The sequence below is a fragment of the Vidua macroura genome, chromosome 3 (assembly GCF_024509145.1).
Source record: "Vidua macroura isolate BioBank_ID:100142 chromosome 3, ASM2450914v1, whole genome shotgun sequence".
Classification (NCBI taxonomy): domain Eukaryota; kingdom Metazoa; phylum Chordata; class Aves; order Passeriformes; family Viduidae; genus Vidua; species Vidua macroura.
In genome coordinates, this window is record NC_071573.1 from 42,639,570 (window position 1) to 42,658,377 (window position 18,808).

General features: G+C 44.2%; 1 protein-coding gene across 4 annotated transcripts in view; it reads right to left on the bottom strand.

Moving 5' to 3' along the window:
* TSNAX (translin associated factor X) overlaps positions 1 to 18,808 on the bottom strand; it is a 56,024-nt gene that overhangs the window by 21,103 nt on the left and 16,113 nt on the right. Inside the window, exons 1-3 of one of the 4 annotated variants that reach the window (XM_053972181.1) lie at positions 4,582 to 4,634; positions 2,887 to 2,942; positions 2,641 to 2,748 (exon numbers count right to left, since the gene is read on the bottom strand). In XM_053972181.1, coding sequence (XP_053828156.1) covers positions 2,641 to 2,656 — 16 coding nt within the window. In that variant the 5' untranslated portion in view covers positions 2,657 to 2,748; positions 2,887 to 2,942; positions 4,582 to 4,634. Of the gene's footprint in view, positions 1 to 2,640; positions 2,749 to 2,886; positions 2,965 to 4,581; positions 4,650 to 18,808 lie in introns of those variants that run through there. The other 3 variants (XM_053972180.1, XM_053972182.1, XM_053972184.1) reach the window with 3 other exon arrangements.

Sequence of the window (18,808 nt, forward strand, 5' to 3'; positions counted from 1 at the left end):
ACCACACGGTCATTTCCTACACATATTCCACTGTAATGTATAATTTAGCACTGAAAGTAGAGACTCATACTCTATTGATAATTTTGGTGGTGCTAAATCAGACCATTAAAAATTACATTTACTAAACCTTAATCTTACAAATCAAGGTAGCATCCACTCTCTTTATCACTGACCTGTCATATTTAAAACACACTTCAAAAAAAAAAGGTGTAACTCCTTGGGTTTTGACTAATTAGACCATTCCGTGATTCTTATGACTATTTTAGAAAACAATTTCTCATTACTTTTTTGGGAAACATTGGTGCAAATAGATCAATTCAAGCACATCTTTCTTTCAAGGATTAAAAAGAGCAAAATGCGTACACCCATTTAAGGCCACACATTAACTAGGCAAATTAATTGAGTGGTTGAGTGTACAGACCAGGGAATGAGCGGCTGACGAGCCCTGCTGCAGAAATGGACCTAGGGGTCCTGGTCAATGGCAAGTTGGACATGAGCCAGCAGTGCCCTGGCAGCCAGGAGGGCCAACCCTGGCCTGGAGGGCATCAGGCACAGCATCACCATCTGGGCAAGGGAGGGGATTTGTCCTGCTCTGATCTGCACTGGGATGGCCTCACCTCAAATATTGTGTGTGTGCTTTTTGGGCAAAACAATATTAAAAAGGTCCTAAGGTCTCAGAGAGCATCCAAAGGAGGGCAATGAGGATGGTGGAGGGTCTGGAGGGGAAGCTGTTCCAGCAGCAGCTGAGGTCACTCAGTCTGTTCAGCCTGGAGGAGACAGAGGGTGATGAGGGAAAGAAAGCAGGGCAGGTACCAATCTCTTCACTCTGGTGACCAGTGACAGAACATGAGGAAGCAGCCTGCAGCTATGTCAGGGGAGATTTAGGTTAGGTATCAGGAAAGATTCTTCACCCAGAGGGTGACTGGGCACTGGAACAGAAATGGTCACAGCAACAATCCTCTCTGAGTTCAAGAAATGACTGAACAATACTCTCATGCACATGGTGTGATTCTTGGGATGTCCTACACAGGGCCAGGAGTTGGACTCAATCATCCTGATGGATCGGTTCCAACTTAGCACAGTCTGTGATTCTATGATTAAGTTGTTTAGATTCAGACAACATACACAGAAATAGTGCACAACTGGTTCACTTACACAACTTGCTCAATTATAAACCATCTGGAGCATACCTTTTCCTAATGCTTGTGCCTGACATGGAGACAAAGACCACCAGTATCTTTATCTGGGGCAGTGCACTTGGTGCACTTTGTATTGCAGTAAACACTTCTGCAATAAATACAAAGAGTGGATCTTTGAAAAACTTTGAAGAAACCATGTCCCTTAAATTCTTTCTGAAATTAACCAAACATGGATGAATGGATCTCATGAGAAGGGAGGGAAACAACTGTTTTGAAGTGGAACTAGTAGCAACTTTATGAGAAACTGATGTTCATGACAGTGAAAAATTAAAGTTGAAAGTACAGTTGCTCTACTCAATTCAAGAGCAAGTGTATATATACAATACTCAATATAAATGATAGAGTGGTTTGGTTGCAAGAAGCCTTAAAGATCAGCTAGTCCAAAAGGACACTTTCCACTAGATCAGGTTGCTCAAAGCCCCCTCCAACCTGGCCTTGAACACTTCCAGAGATGGGGCAGCCACAGCTTCTCTAGGCAAAGTTCAGGGGTCATGGTTAATCATCTGCCAAGCTGATTTACACAGAAAAATATAAACACCCGTTTTTAAAAAAGCCAGGAAGTTATATGACATTGAAGTACATATTAACCATCTAAAGCAGCCAGTCAGCTTATATTTTACCCTTCTTAGCTTCATAAAAAATATGTGGCACGGGGAAAATTTTACAACAAGAATTAATCTATTCCCCATCTCAAATCTCCTTCCTTCTTCAGTCAAGGCTTCTCATTTCTGAAGGTGAGCTTTGCTTTGTTAGGAGTTGTCCAACAAGAAATTTAAATTTACTGGAGTTTAAATCTGGTTTGGTCAAAAATCCTATAAAAACAATTTGGCAGAAGGGACCTGCCTTTTTAAAGAACTTCCAGTATATGTTAATATTTAAAAAGCATTAAAAGTGAATAAAGTGACTACATGAAGGTCTATATTAGTTAGTTTAAGTCTTTTTTTAAAAAAGTGCAGTTATAAACAACTACCAACTCTTAAAACAATGTATCCAGATTTACATTTCAGTAGTTTAGTCATTTGTGCATCACAGCCAAGGTTGGAGCGTCCTCAGTTTCCCAAAGGTCACCATCTCCTCCTGTTGCCCCGGTGGCTAAGATTTTGTATTACACCTCTGAAGATCCTACAGTTTGCTGTCACCTTTGCCTTGCTGAACACTTGTGCATTTGCTCAGCATCAGGTTCAACACAAGTGAGTAGGGCAGGGGGAACAGCAGGTGGGATGGAAACAGGAGCAAGTCATGACCTAGGCAGAGCTATGCAAAATCCCACTCCCAGGACTTCATTGCACAAAATGCAGAACACTAAGCTCTAAAGGTACGGAGTATGAGTCGAATTAGTTTCAAGCTTCTCCCTTGGAGAGAGCTGGTTTTTTTCGCTAATAACTTCCTAGCAATTTCTACACCACATTTTTAAAATCTGGTTTTCCAAATGCTTACTTACATTTAAAAGATGTCATCAAAGCTGAAGGTGGATTAACATTCTCTTTTTCTTCTCTTCTTTGACCATGTGGAAAATTATCATGCTTTAGTTTTCTGAACCCACCTGATCCTATTAAATAGTAGACACAAAAAAAAAAAAAATTAAAAAATAGTTTTGCAAGAGCAAAAGGAGCACCAGAATGCTGTCTTCAGAGCATTCCTGACTGCAATCATATTCTACAGGATAGAATAAGGTAACTGGACGAACCTTATTATCAACTGACGTCAGCTTCACATTATCATGTTACTTCTTCTACCACATTGCTAGTGAAAATTAGAAAAAGAAATCCACTTCAATGGATAAGCATGGCAGGAACCTAAGCCTTTTTTTTTGTAAGGTCTTTGGGTCTTCACATCCTTTTATGTTTCATTGCCATAAGCAAATGGTTGCATGGAAATCTGTGATTTATGTCACAGGTCTTCAGTAACGTGAAGAAGTAAGGCACAATTTAAGCAGACTACCCCTAATCAGGGATATAGGTTTAGCTCCTGCAGTGTAGCTTCTTAGGCCCTTACGCTCTGCCCATTAACCAGTTTCTTCTCTGAATGTAGCTGCTCACTTCTACTGCTTTGTGTGCCTCTTCCTTAACTCTCCTTTTCAGACGTACACCCAGAACTCATCTCTTTTGGACTATGTTTTACTCCTGATTTACACCTTGTATTATTTCTTCCTTTTATCCTTCCTTCACCTTGGACTAACTCATTGTGTCACCCATGTGTCAACCATTCCTCCCTCTCCCTTCTTTTGGTGACAGCTGGACACTGTTCCTAACAGAGCCAAAAATTTGGCAAACTTGAATACAGGCATACCTTTTAAATACGTGAAGTTCTCTCGAGTCCTTAAAAGAAGAACCAAGGGAACACTGGATTTTAGAATGCTTCCGCTTAATTGTTTATTATCCCAAACCAAAACAAGAAGTGGGCGTAGCTACTTTCTTAAAGAGCAAACTGAAAATAATTTTTTCTTTCTTTTATGCTGGGCATGGGTTCAGGGTTTTGTTTTGCCTCTATCAGTTGAAAACATTAAATGCACCCCCTGAAAGAGTGCTGAAGGGAGGTCTGTGTGATTCTCAGTAGTACCAAGCAATAGGACAAGAGGCAACAAGCAGAAATCAATGCACAGGAAGTTTCATTCTTCCTGACTACGCGGGAGAACTTCACTGTGCAGGTGACCAAGCACTGGAACAGGTCGTCCTGAGAGGTTGTGGAGTCTCCCTCACTGGAGGTGTTCAAGAACCATCTGGACACAATCCTGTGACATAATCCTGTGCTCTAGGGTGACCCTGCCTGAGCAGGGAGGTTGGACCAAATGACCGCCCCGTGGTCCCTTCCAGCCTGACCCGTTCTGTGACTGATTCTGTGACTGCCAGGGCTAAACCAACACAGAGACGGCAGAGCAAGCTGTGAAAAATATGTATTTCACATATATATTGTGCTGTATACATATTTTATATCCATATATACACACACTATACTGAACAGTTAGCACAAATGCTTTACGGGCCTCACACACTCAGCTTCCCTCTGTGGCATCTGCTTTTCCACCCAGGGATACAGACCCCTATAGCCACGTTCTCTGACGCACCCGCACAGCCCCAGCGGGAAGGCAGGGCACCCGTGAAGGAGCGGCCACTCCCAGTACGAGTTTCACGGCACAGTCCAAGGGCACCGCCGGGCACGGCAGAGGCTCCGCACCCCCGTCCCTTTCGAGCCGCGGGGCCTCCCCCCGCTTTCGCCAGCTCCAGCTCCTCACGCCTCGGTCTCCTGAGGGTAGGGTGGGGTGGGGTGGGGTGGGGTGGGGTGGGAAGGGAAGGGAAGGGAAGGGAAGGGAAGGGAAGGGAAGGGAAGGGAAGGGAAGGGAAGGGAAGGGAAGGGAAGGGAAGGGAAGGGAAGGGGATATCACCTTCCTTGCCGCTCATCACGGAGCCGCCGCCGCGCCGCGTCCCCCCGGCAACCCGCAGCCGCCCCGCAGGCCGCAAAGGACCCCGACGCACCGCCCGCCGTCCCCGCCCTGCCGGCGCCATGGAGGGGCGCCAGCGGGTGCCTGATGGCGAAACGCCATACAGGCGGCAGCAGCCCGGCCCGCCGCCCGCGGCGCGGGAGGCGCGGTGCGGAGCAGTGGCGGCACGGAGCGTGATTTGGGCGTTGCTGCCCGCGAAATCGGAGCAGCGCCAAGGCCGGGACGTGCTCCGAGAAGGCGACTCCGTGGCAGCTAGTGTGCGACCCCGTCGTAGGGCCTCAGCGCCCGCGGCACGACGGGACATGTAGTGCCGGGCGATGTAGTGCCGTGCGGGGCGGTCGGCGTGGAGCGGCGGAGCTCTGGGTTGCGTGTCCCGCCTCCAGGGCAACGATGGTCCTCGGCTTGGACCCGCAGAAATCCAGCGACATTCCTCAGCCCAGATGCGCACGAAGCGGCTGTCATGTCGCCTTCCCCTCACCCCTTGACTGACTCCTTACTGCCCCTTTCGTCCCCGGCTTCCAGAGAATCACGGAATCAGTTGGGTTAAAAAAGACCTCTGACATCATCGAGTGCACCCTACGGCTGAACACCATCATGTCAACCAGACCATGGCACTGAGTGCCATGTCCAGGGACACTCAAAACACTTAAGCACTTCCAGGGATGGTGACTCCACCACTTTCCCGGGAAACCCATCCCAATGTCCAATTGTGACATTCTTTCTGTGAAGAAATTCCTGCTCGCGTCCAACCTAAACCTTCCCTGGCACAGCTTGAGACTGTGTCCTCTGCTTACTCCTGTCCACTCCTGTCTCCTTAGTGCCCCTTTCCTCCCCAGTACGTCAGGATCCAGGTGTTCTCCTTCCAGGCAAGGTGACTGGGAGCCACCCCCAGCGGAGCACCAGGTGCCGCAGCACCACTCCCCTTAGTGCCCATCCACGTGGTATGCCAGGGGAAGGAGACCGGGGAGGATGGCAAACTGACACTGAGACAGGGTCTGGAAACTGGAGACACTAATTGTACACCGAAAAAATCTGATAGTGAAGCCACCTGATACCAGGAAAAGAAATCTCAGAAGCAGCAGATGTAGTTGCTAGTACAGAGGAGGCAAATTCCCAAACTCAGGATGGTAAAAATTATGTTTCCTCTACTGGAGACTTGGTGTGAGTGCTCTCAGGACAGGAGTGTTCTCACTGCAGGAACGAGCACAAAGGAGATGGATGCACACTGTAAACACTTCCCAGCACAGAGGGTTCTTGATGATGCTTCACATCTTATGCTCATAAGCTACAAAAAGTCTGCTTGCCCACTAGGTTCATACTTTCCTATACATGCATCCTGATGGATTCCTCCGACATGTTTAAAATAGGGATGGGTCTTGCAAATCCCCAAATCAAAATCAGTCTTGCTCCTCTGCTGATAGAGCTTATTTCTTGTCACAGCTGTTGCCTGTTTTAGTAGCTGGATTCCCAAGGAAACAAAGCTCATATGAGCACAAAGGTGGAGTGCTTGCAGCCTTTGTGTGTGTGTGCCTGTCCTTCCTCCCCACCCTTAATAATTTTTTAATCTGTTGGTCAACTGGTCGATCTGATTTGACAGAGGGAAAGAGTCTCCAGAAGTGATTATAAACATCCTGAGTAAGGAAAAATTTTTGGGTGGAACTTGCACCTTACTAGAAATCAGATAAGCCCAGCTGTGAAATGCAAATGCTTCAGAGTCGAAAGTTAGTGGAGCCCAGCCTGTGGGAGTTCTGGAAGAGCCGGGCCACTAGCCCAGTATCAGGTCTTTTGCGTTTAACAAATAAACAGCTTTTGACAAACTTGAATATCAGGTGAATCTGTCAACAGATTCAGGAGGACAGTAACTCACCTCACTCAGATAGCAGAGAAGTAAAACTTTGACAGTGAGCTTTAAAGTCTTCAGGCAGCCAAGCAGGAGTTGCTCACACCTGGTATTTTCAACTGTTGAGAACACGTGATTGTCATGCAGTGTTCAAAATTATTCAGAAGTGTAACATAAAACCTTTCTCCAATTTCCTAATCTAAGAAAACAAAATTTCAATCACACTTGAAAAACAGAGGACAAAGAGAATCCTGGCAGAACTTCCTCAGGCCTGATCTGCATATTGAGTTGTGCAACAGCTTGATTGCTGCCCTACCAGCTGCATAGGAGATTTCTATGGGGCAAAATCAGGACATGAAATTATTTGTGTCAGTGTTATCACTGCACACGTTCAGGCACAGCCTTTTGTTTTAGAAGATGTACAAAACTGCTTTTGGAAACACATACTTTTTTTTTTTTTTTTTTTTTTTTTTTTTTTTTTTTTTTTTTTTTTTTTTTTAAACTGTGCTATTTCCCTGTTCTTGGCAGCTCTTTGGACAAAAAAGCAGAGCTGTTTTGGTTTTATTGATGTCACAGGAGAGTAGAAAGAGTGCCTGCTTCCGAATGCTTCCCAGCAGTGGAGAATTTTCAGCTAATTGTAGGGAGTGAAGGTCAGGTCTTCCGCTGATTTTTGTTTGATTCAGTGACACTTTGCACATGCACTGAGATATTCAACTTGTTTGACTTCAACAGGATGCTGTTGTGAAAAAGAACTGGTTGGGGTTTTTCTTCTGAAACAATCCACTTAAATGTGGCAATGTTAAACCACTTTGGTAACAGGTTAGTTGCAGTATTTTTCATTTTCTTCTAGCTGGTATTTAAACCTTTCCCCTTTCCCTTCTTTATGCCTGAAGAGTATGGCACCTGCACCTCCACAAGTGTGAAGGTGGAATAGCAACATTTTGAAGGAGGAATTGGTAGGAGAAAGGAGTTGTGAGGATTTAGGGTAGGGCAAAACACCCAAACAAGCTAACAACAAACCAACAAGGTTTTCTCAGAGACTTAAGGTCACACTAAGATGTTGTATATGGATTGCACACAACTCTGCTCTTGATCCTAAGACAAGGTTGGTAACTCAGCTTTCACATGGGAAAGAAGTGTTTTCCAAGACTCAGAGTTGTGAGGACACTGCACAAGTGCATAGACAAGACAGGATCTGTGCCTTTCTGAGTGCAGAAACCAACTGAAAACAACCACTGTAGAGGCTTGGAACTTCTCTATTAATTTTATCCCTGAAGTCTGCTGCTTTGAGCAATGAACTGCTTCAGCAACACTCCTACACAATGTCCTTCAGTGAGGCTTCTGGTCCTCTGCAGTACTATCAGCAAAGACCACCTCAACATGGCAGTCAAGGGAGCAGGAAAGGAGTCCTTCCTTTTCTGTAAAAGTCCGAGCTAAACACTGACTCAGCTGAACTCTGTGAAGGGCAGACAGAGGAGTGTGGTGGGTCCAGCTCAAGAACCACACTAGTGAGGCTGCTTCAACACCTACAGCTTCAAGTAATGGAGCTGCACAGAGGTAGGACCCAGGTGATTTGTCAGACACATGAAATTACCATTTCTTTCTGCCCTCAATCATTTCAATGTAGCTCCGTGGAAACTGTTTAAGATCCCTGGGATCCCTGGCAGAGCTCATGGTGTAGCTCTTCATGCCCCTGTATGGCTTGTATAGCTTTAGAGACAAATGCTATCTTTGTGGTGCCCTCCCATGTTTAAATAACCAGCCTGGGAACGTTTCCTAAAGTTTCTGCTAAAGCTAAATAGCACCATGGGTAGTTAGAGCTGGAATTGTCCCAGCATATCCTTTTGGGTTTCATTTTATCTCATGACATGACGTAGTACTCTTAGAGCAAGATTGTGAGGTTGCCTTGGAGATGGAGGGCTTAGCCACGGGGCAAGCTGTCACACCGAAACGTTCCCATTAGCCAGGATAACTGTGAATGCTTTCCACAAACAATTGAGTGAAGTGAAGTGACAAAAAGCTTATGAAACGGTCACAGGGGAATTGCATAAACTGGGGTCAGATGGTCAATTTGAGACTGTTCCATGACCGAGGAGTTTCGTAGCTGGTTGAGGAAAGGAAGCGGGAAGTCAGCTGGTCTCTAGCTGTTACAACAACAACCTGTTATGTTTCTCAGGCAACAGAGATGCCCACAGCAGTGGCAGGATGGATCAGAAGGATGATTTCCTAGTTTCCTGGAATAAGGTTTGAAAGCTGTGAATATTTTACTGCTGGTAGAATTTGAGATTTCAGGATCCAAGTGATACACCATGGTGCAGCCTTTGAGTGGATCAGCAGGAAGACTTTAGGAATTCACCATTGATTTAGCTGACTTGTAAACGAGTGAGTGGAAAAAAAGGATAGAGAGAACCCACAGATTTGCTGCAACAACAACAAAAAAAAAAAAAAAAAAGAGACAAAACTATGCATCACCTTTACTCCTAATGTTTAGTTTATATCTTCTAAGGGAAAACTGGCAAGTGACCGGCTGTGAATAATGTACGCATGGGGCAAGTTTGTTTCCAAACATGAACAGTTAGTGCCTGGCTTATGTCTGGGTGGGTGTGCTGGCTATTTCATAAAGATTTCATTCTACTGAGGCAACCACATAAAAGAATTGCTTTGGAGGAATTCAAGGTGAGAGTATCTTTATTTTGCATCAACACCAACACCCTTAATGAAGTAGAAGTGAAATGCAGAAATTAACCTTTCTCCTTCATCTCTCCCATGCCCTGCTCTGTGTCTGAGCCCCTTGCAAAGTCTAATTGAAATTATATGATCATTTGTATTTCTATCTGCTCCAGATTGGCTTGATCATTAAATGCTGGGCTTTTCTTCCACAGAATGGAGGCAGGGCAGAGAAAATGTAAGAGCTAAAGCTATAATGTGTTGTAGTTTTGGAAAAGATGCTGGTGGAGTAAGAGCTGCAAACAAAGAAAACCTAAAATGTTTCCTTTAGCTTTGGGAGTCAGAAAAGTGAGGGAACCTCAGGGTATGGGTCTCATCAGAAAAGGTAAATCCAATTGCATAACAGCAGAATTTGCTTGGGTTTTTTTGTTTTGTTTTGTTTTTGTTTTTGTTTTTGTTTGTTTGTTTGTTTGTTTGTTTTTGGTATTCTTGCCTAGGTCTCTCATCTGAATCATATGAACCTCAAAGAATCTCAGATGCTTTTCAGTTCCTACAGCCCTCAGGACCCCCTGCTGCCCCTGCACTGCAGTGCCAAATACATATTCTCCTTCACCCTCTTGGTCCTCTCCAACGCTGCAGTTTGGAAGTAATGGCTCTTGGCAAAGGAGTTAATCTGATTCATCCACACTTAACTCTCTATGAGAAGGAATCTGAGAATGGCCTTTGTGTCTACATCTGAGAGAGGCAATATATTATATATGGAAAGGCCTTATTCATGCCTATGTAAATCAGGAATAATTATCTTTAAATTGGGTGCCACTGAGATGACTATCAAGTCTTGAGAATTCCCAATGTACAGAATGCTGTGGTATAGGTAGGGCCAAAAAAACACAGCAAGGCTTAGGTAGCTAGAGAAATGCTTTCCTAACAATTCCCACCAAAAAGTTCTGTTAAAAAAAGCAGTTAAGGTTGCTCCAGGGCAAAACACACCCACACAAGAAATGACAGGTTAGGGGAACCTTCCCTGCATAAGCTATGCTGCACACCTCACATTAACCACTCCCAGCGACAGACTCCAAACCCCAACAAGAAGCTTCCCTTGTTCTGCAGGATAAAGAAACAAACGAAACACCTCCTACGTGCTCCAGTGCAAAACCCTCCGTCTTTTGTAACACTAACACTAGCAGCTGGTGCATGTGGAGAGTCTGTGGTGATTATAGGGGGAAATGGAGATTAAGTGCCCCCTGAGCATAGGCTCTGTTGGTACTGCTGGTCTCAGGGACCTTCTGTGACTTCATCAGACTTTTTTCTGTGACTGGCCTCTCCACGTAGTAGACCCCTTCCACAATGCAGAGCTGAAGAGCCATCTGTTGCTTTTTATTAGACTGGAGAATGAGCTATTTGATATACTTACACCAGAATAAATATTTTCCCTTGCTGAAAAAAATATCTGCACCAGGTATTTGTATGCAGCTTCTTCTAAGTGCTTTATTCCCAGTTGGGCCAGAATAGATTTATCCACCACTATGGGGTGGAAGGATGATGACACAAAGTTGTAATTATAATTAAAGCTTTATTTTTTTAAACAGAATTTTATGATTGGCGTAGCATACAATTCTGTGACCAGAACTGAACATGATTTTTATAATTAGAATCAGCATCTCATAATTTTCTAGGTAGCTTAGCACAAAATTTGAATCACAGGTTGGCTTACAGTTCCTAATCACCTGGATGCTCTGCAGAATGGGTCAAATCTTAATACTTGGCTTGTAGTATCAATATAATAATCATAATATGGAATAAAAACGTGGAAAAATATGAATCACTCAGAACTTAGGGGAAGCAGATGATGGTGGAAGTATCCCTGACCACTGGAAGATCTTGGGTTTTGCTGTCCAGTGGCAACTGTGGTCCAAGTCCCACTCTCATAACTGCTTGATTTTATAGACAGTGCTCTGTGTTCTGCCACACCTCCCTGTTTTGTGATGGTGTCATCACAACCTGGGTGCCTGGGACCTTCAAGGCTGGTAAGGAAGGGAGCCCAGAGTCCAGGAACCTTGAGGCTGATAGGGAACAGGGAGAAGAATTCTGTCTGGGACCTTCCAGACCTGATGAGGAAGGGAAAGGAGACTGATAGCTGACCAGTTTGGTCACAGAGAATGGACATTTGCCTTTTGAACTGGCACTAGTTAAGCTAGCCATATTATGAGGGGTCAAGTACAGGGGGTGCCAGTTACAGACGTGTATTGAAGAAGCCTTTGCTTCAGAGTGTGTTGGTGGTCTTCCATCTACTTTTCTATATAGCTTGTTACCTTCCCATACCTAGTGGCTGCTTTCATCCAAGTTTCTTCTGCTCAAGTGGGTCACAGTGACCAGTACTGACAGGTTTCACCTGGTTGTTTAAATGCTAACACAGAGTTAATTCTGCCTTTTTATACCCAGGTGCTCTGGAACAATGTTTTCGCATCATACTAATAGGCTTTGTCTGCTGCCCCTATGCCACAGAGGGCTTGTGAGTCTTATACTCCGCAGAAAGGTAAATCTGTCTTGGTCCAGGCACAGAAACCAGAATTTTTATGCTTGGTCTCAGGGGAGAGTTTTGACACAGCTGCATCAAAACAAAGAATTCAAGATGAGTAGAGGAAGTACACTTGTGTTACAGACCTTTGTCCATTCGAAATGAGCTGGAGAAAAGGTAGTAGTCTAACAATGTAATTTTGTGTCATGGATGATGATCTTGAAGACACTGAGGGCTGAAAACCTCCCCACAGAAACGCATACATACGCAAAAGCTGTGACTTGGTTACAGGCTGTTATTTCTGCAGGTGTCTCCAAAATTCAGGCCTAGCTATTCCTGAGTGCTGTGCTGTATGATCAGCTCTGACCTGGAAAACTGAAATCATATTAAAACTGTACTTATTACAGACCAAACATTTTATAGTTCGGTCACAGTGTGAAGGCCCCAAAGTGCAAATAAATAAAGGTTTTATATGCATTTATATTTAAAAAATCACCTTTAAAAAGTCAGTATGAAGTTTTTATTTTCTGTCCTCCAGGAAAATCCACCTATTCCAACAAATCCCAGAGAATCAATACTTATTTAGAAAACTGTATTAACTGAAACATCAATCCTAATGACTTTTAAATGCCTCTATTAGTGGTTTCTAAGTTTATCACAGGCTATGTAAGGGTAATGAACAAATTAGGGTAAGCTTGGAGCACAGGTCTTTTAAGGATACCTATAGATGACATGCATATCTCTACTCACTGGTCCAAGGATATCAAAATGGGTGAAATACTTCCTTTGTTCCCATGACAAGAATACATCCCATATGGAAGTCATCAGTATCAATGCTAAGCTTCCCTGTAAGCCCTTTTGAGCAACTCTTATTAAACATACATTACACATACACCTGTACAAGCTGAAGTCTTGGAAGAACACGTCTATTCCCCAAAAATCAGTGCTTCAACGCGGATGCCTGCGGGGGGACAATGATCATAAAGCAGCCAGAGAGCCAAAGGAATGCTGAGATTTCAGAGCCTGCATGATTACTGACAGCTGTACAAACAGTACAGTGGAGAAAACAGACTGACCTTGGCCATGTTTTGAGAGTGCCTGATAACCAGGTCCTTCAACAAGCCCTGTTTCAACATGAAGAGGAAAGAAGAGACGGTCACCCTGAGGAACAGGAGGAAACCCAATAGTGACTAAACAGCATCATTGTAAGTCAGCAGCTTGAACATCTTCCGGGACTGGTCTGGGACAAAACTGGTCGGTGATGACAGACATCTGCTTTCTGTACCTGGCAGCATGAGAAGTGGATTAAGCCAGATATATGACAGCAATATCTCAAGTACAAGTAGACAGCACACTTCAAAACATGAATTACTGTGCTTTGACCATCCCAGAAATATCCATGGCAGAGAAATTTTAGTCTGTTTGCAAGAATTTTGAAATAGAATTTAAAAAGCAGAGAGTATTTCAGTGTATTTCTAAATCCACAGGGTTGTGGCTATATTTTTCCAGCTCATTAGTGCCTATATCCTACTGTATAGAGAGAACATTGAGGAGGCCCATACTAGCAAATAATTGTAATGCTCATCTCACTGACCTCCCTTTCACCCTTGCAAACAGGTATTTTCTTTGCTGTTTCTTCACATGTGTCCAGGGAACACACCCTCCAACACTTGCAAAAACAAACACTATCACTGGGTTGGCCATCAGAGTCCCCTCTTAACTCTTATCTTGGGCTGTGTCCCTCTAGAGTTATTAAGTTACACGTTTAACCTCAAGGAATCTCTCTCCCCTCCCTGTAGTGGACAAAAGACAGTGGCTCACCTAACTCATAGAGACATCTGGCCCATAAATAACAGAGGCTTGATTCAGGACCAAAGCTAAGAACTAACTTCTTCCAGAATATCTCACACCTCAGAGCAGGCTGTGGGGATGATCCTCAGAATGGTTGTAGGAAACAGCTTGAGGTTTGGAGGAAACCTTAGCTTTGTTGAGCTGGAAAACTGAGCATTACACAAAACTTGTTTTTTTCACCTTTCGAATTCTGCCCTTGCAATGTGCCAATCTGTAGGCATCCCTGTGTTCACTGCCATCCAGCATCTTGGTAAGCAGAAAACAAAACAAAACAAAAACAAAAAAGAAACCCACAAAACAACAACCACAAAAAAAAAAAAAAAAAAAACAAAACCCTCAAAACACAACAAGGAAGAAGATCAGAAGGTGAAGGTCAGTATTCTGTCACTTAGTCATTCATGGAGAACTCCCCTCCTAGCACAGGCAGTATGAAAGTGTTTCCCTGTTAAGGCTTCATCTATAGCTGCTGCCAGCTTGGCAGGGAAAGCAACTCTCTGATGAAAACAAATTCCTGTGTTCCCATGACATTGAATTGCTCCTGCAACACTGCAGCTGTCAAAAAACTTGAGTGACTCCAAGGAGAACCTGCATTTACCCTGGCTGTTTTGCTCTCCCTTTTCAAACACTAATTTTATATTCTACAGTCAGCCAAGCAACTCTTTACAAATTTTACAACCCATTCTCCCAAGAGCCTGAAGGCACAAAGCATTCCCACAGTGCACAACCTGAGAACTAAAGCATAAAATGCCTGAAAACACATAAAGCCTGTATGGACAGTCCCGAATAAGGTCACTGAATCTGCCTACACCTTCATGAGCAAGCACTCACCTAATAAGAGTTAAAACCAGACCACATTAAAAGCTGATGAAAGAACAAGTAGATACAGCATATGAAATCCACCACACAAAAATCCTGCATCTGATTTACAAGAAAGTGTATAAAGCATGTCCTCACCAGATTATCCACCAGCTGCATATCAAGAGCTTTAGAACAAATTTAGAGAATTAATAACTACAAATTGTATGTAATGAGTAGCTGGGAAACAGGATAATATGCAAGATGAGTTTTTTAAAACTACATCATGCCAAACTAAGCAATTACCTTTCTTAGATGTGATTAACTCAATCCCTCTTTAGGCAGAGGTAACATAGTCTATCTCAACTATTGGACTTCAGCAAAGCATTTGATTCAGTGCCACAACTTTGGTGATTAAAAGGCAAACTGGAGAAGATGGAGATTAGTCAGCAAACTGTAAAGCAGTGAGGAACTGTCTTAAGGGAAGAATACAAGTTGCGTTGGACAGGTGCTGTGCTGGGATGAGGGGGTTCCACAAGTACCAGTCTTAGGACTTTCAATATTTTTACTGACAGTTTAGATATTAAAAAAAAAAAACAACCAACCGAAAAAAAAAAAAACACCAAAAAATACAAAAACTAAAAACCAAAACCCAACAAACCAGGGGTGTTGTGAAACATGACTGATCTGTGATGAAATCTGTCAACAGGAGACAGCTGGAGGGTGTTGCTGGTACTCCAAAATTATGGATATCACAGGCAGAAATCTCTCAGAGATTAAATTATACAAATAGAGTCAAATGGTGTAGTAAAAATCAGACAGAAAAGCAGCACAAATTATTCCAATAGCATTGTGGAAAAGACACTAGAGAAACTTCATCTGGAATATTGTATACTATTCCAGTTAGATCTGTTTTCAGAAAGCTCTCAAACTGGAACAGGTGCTGTGAAGACATATCCAGAAACATTACAGGGAATAAACAGCCAGTAAGACATTGGAAGAACTTCAGCAAAGCAAAGGATAAGAGAGCTTATGATTTCTCACTATAAACAGTGTGGGGGGACAAGAGGGAAAAAGTAAAACTGTTCAACTTGAAGGACAGTCTGACTCAAAAATATTTGACTGCAAGTTGGTCATCAACAGACCAAGTCTTGAAATGAGAGGAAAGTTCCTAGTTACCAGAGGATGACCAAAAAGGCTACCCACAGAGGAAAACAGCAACAAATGTTGCTGCTTTTCGGTATGAAAGCTCTTTAGTTTCCAAAGAACCTCTACTCCATGGCTGCCTGCAGTGACCCAGGCCAGTGCTCCAAGAAATCAATCTCTGTTCCTGCTCCTCTCCTCACAGCAGTTGCTGTGAGGTGTCGCAGGAAGGTGTTCCTCAACTCTGGTCTTACACAAGCAGGCATCTCACTGGTTGCACAGACTTGAGAGGCAAATCTTTGAACCTCTGTCTCCCAGCCCTCAGGGACAGTCACTCCCTTTTCTCACAGTGGTGTTCAAAATACAAAATCCTCTTCTATTTCTCCAGCTGCCAGTTTTCCAGAGGTGTTCTTCATTTTGATCTTTAGCAGCAGTTAAACAGCTCATTTCTCCAGCCCAGGTGCTTCCTCCAACACGGTGACAGGAAACAAAATGAGCAGGCTCTGAGGCAGGCAGGTTACCGACCCCCTGTGCAATGTTTCTGCCCCTGCCCCAGCATTGCAACGTGCCCTGCTCTTGGCTGTGGCAGCACAAGTGTCTGTGGGGACCTGCCTGAGCCAGCATCTGCCCTGTCCAAAACACACACACTACTGCAGTTGAAAGAGAGGGGCACACAGGCTCCTGGAGAGAAGAGACGGAAGGGGAGGCACACAGCTGTTGTTGACTATCCATGTTACTGCTACAGATCCATAGGACCTTTCCCCATAGGGGGAAAGAAATGTGTATTTTGAAAGTTTTAACGTTATCTTTTCTGGACCCAACTACTTTAAAAACAGCATGTTAACTATGGTGGACAGTCAGGTGCTAAAGAACAACACTGAAGTGCTCTTTCATATTTTTGGACTGCAAAACCTCCTTCTTGGAAGAAGGGGCAGAGGAGAGTGAGGGTCAGGCAACAGGACTGTAAGCTCTGTCAATTGTACCAACTCATCCTGGAGCATCTTAGACCCCCCCCCCAAAGCCACTGATCATCTCTTGGGGACTGGCTTTCTGTGTGATCATAGTGATGCACACTTTCACCACCTGCTCTGACATGCAGCTGCACCTGCCCCTCCTTCCCAGCCTTGAGGCTGACCACGAGGAAAATGCCCTTTGTCACTTTGTCATTGCTGGCCATGCCAGGTTTACTAAACCACCCACCTTTTTTATTCAGCATTGTACTGGCCTTGTAAGAACTGGAACTTTTCCAAATACTGCTTGAAGCCATCCCACCTCTGCTCTCCCTCCTTGCTGGCAAGGGCTTTCTGCAGCCAGATGAAGGAGTGGGTACCTGCAGGGTGTCCCCTGCACCCCAGGAAAGCAGGGTCTGCTGGGAAGGTTAACACTGACTTTTCCTTTGCACATGCTGGCATCAAGAAGGTGCATAGAACTTGCCCTTAGTTGCAGCTCATGTGAATGTCAGCTCTACTGGAATCCAGGAGTCCCCTGGGTTTTGAGAAGAGGATCTTGCCAGTTTTCACAGACAGCATTAACAGGTAACACACTGTAAGCTTGTGGAAGGCAGGGAATATGGGACAGGGTTGTTTTAAATTTCTCTTACTACAGTACAATCCTGGCCTGGGCCCAAGGCTTCTCAAGACTGCCCAGTACCTTCTCTAATGGTGATAGCAGAGGTAAACCTGTTCCTATGCAGATGGGGCAGACAAATGTCACAATAAAGATTTCAGCAGTCTATCTTTAGAGCAGAGCTCCTGCACATAGACAGAAAAGTAGCTATTTCACCCACTCCTTTGTATGTTGGCTCTGATGTCCCAGTCTGACTGACCTTTCACTGCTGTGAAACCTCTGAGGGCTATTTTCATCCTATTGTAAATCAGCAGAGCTTTGGGATTGGCATCAGAGGAGGTTCTTACCTCAAGGGGACTGTCCCAGCACAACCTTCCTCTGGAGCACACCTCTGGGCAGGAGATAACAGGATCTGCTGTACATGCTGACTACTGTTGGCTGTGGCTGTCCCCCTGCCAGAGGAATCCTGAGCCAATCATTTTGTATTTCCCTCTTCCCTTCCTAAAGAGGCCCCAAACAAGTACCAATATCTTTCCTTCAGGCAGTGTTTCCGTCACCCTGCTGCCTCGCTGCAGCCAGTGAGGCGGTGAGCAGTGCAGTTCTCTGTGGTCTTCTGTGGTCAAGAGAGAGAGAGGTGCCTACAGAAAGCAATTTATCCCTCCTAAAATCTTAACCACGTCTCTCTCTGAGGAAGTGCCCAGGACAACTTTGCTCCTGACCCTGGTGCTTCATTTAGACACCTAAAATGAGGTGTGGACAAATCCACACCCTTCTGCTTCTCGTATGATGTTTCACAAGCAGAAGTGTTGTAATTCTCCTGCTTGCTGCCCTCAGCCACTAATGTTAGATAGGATGTTAGATAAAGTGCATCCACCCACATTCTGGCAGTGCCCCTTCTCCCAAGTGACATAAATGATAATTTTCATCTTGCTTCACTAGATATTCAACACTGCGTACTGCAAAGCATGCATATTTTCATATTTGGCTGTGATCAGTAATATAGTTCCTATCTCTGGTAACAACAGCCCAAAACACCGAGGGTTGGATCCTGTGTCATGGTTGTTAAAATGGCGGTGTTTTGTAGTCAATATCCTGAGTATCTTTCTCAGGAAGATTTGTGTTGCAGGATCAACAGCAACAGTAGTCCAAGCCAAGCTGATGAAAGAGCCAGTTAATCCCAAAGAGCCAAGTCCCTGGAATGTGCCGTGTTCTGGGAGGGCATCACTCAGCTATGTGCATATAGCTGGGTATGTCTGGTGTAGCTGAAGCTGGTAATTAGCCAGAGGCTGGGGCTTGGTTAGTAGTTGGGGTTTTTTTGCCTTTTTTTCTTTCTTTTTTTTTTTCAAATAAGAAAAACATCCACAGTTGTTCCACGGGAAAAGAAAAAGTAATCTACCCACATGGAATATATGCAGTTGTCCTTGTTTCCTCCTTGCTTACTTTCACCTTCTGCTAGTGTAATTTGAGTGACAAGATTTTTCTAAACACCAAATTAGGATAAACTGCAGAAACAGATGAAGGAGAAAAACCGGCAGGCTTTTAACAAGTCAGGAATATGTGCACAGGGCAGATACTGAAATGCATAAACTTTGCAGTGTTTTACAAAAACAGCCAAAGGCAGAGCCACACAGGTAGAGTCCACAGCTGTAGGGTGTCTATGCTTCACTTCCCACTCTCCTCTTCCTCTCGAGGCAGCTGCTGCTGAGCTGTGACAGCTGAGCTGCATGTGAAGCAACTCTTAAACCACTTGAAGTTTTCAACCTGACCGTGTTAAAGCAAACTCCCCTTAC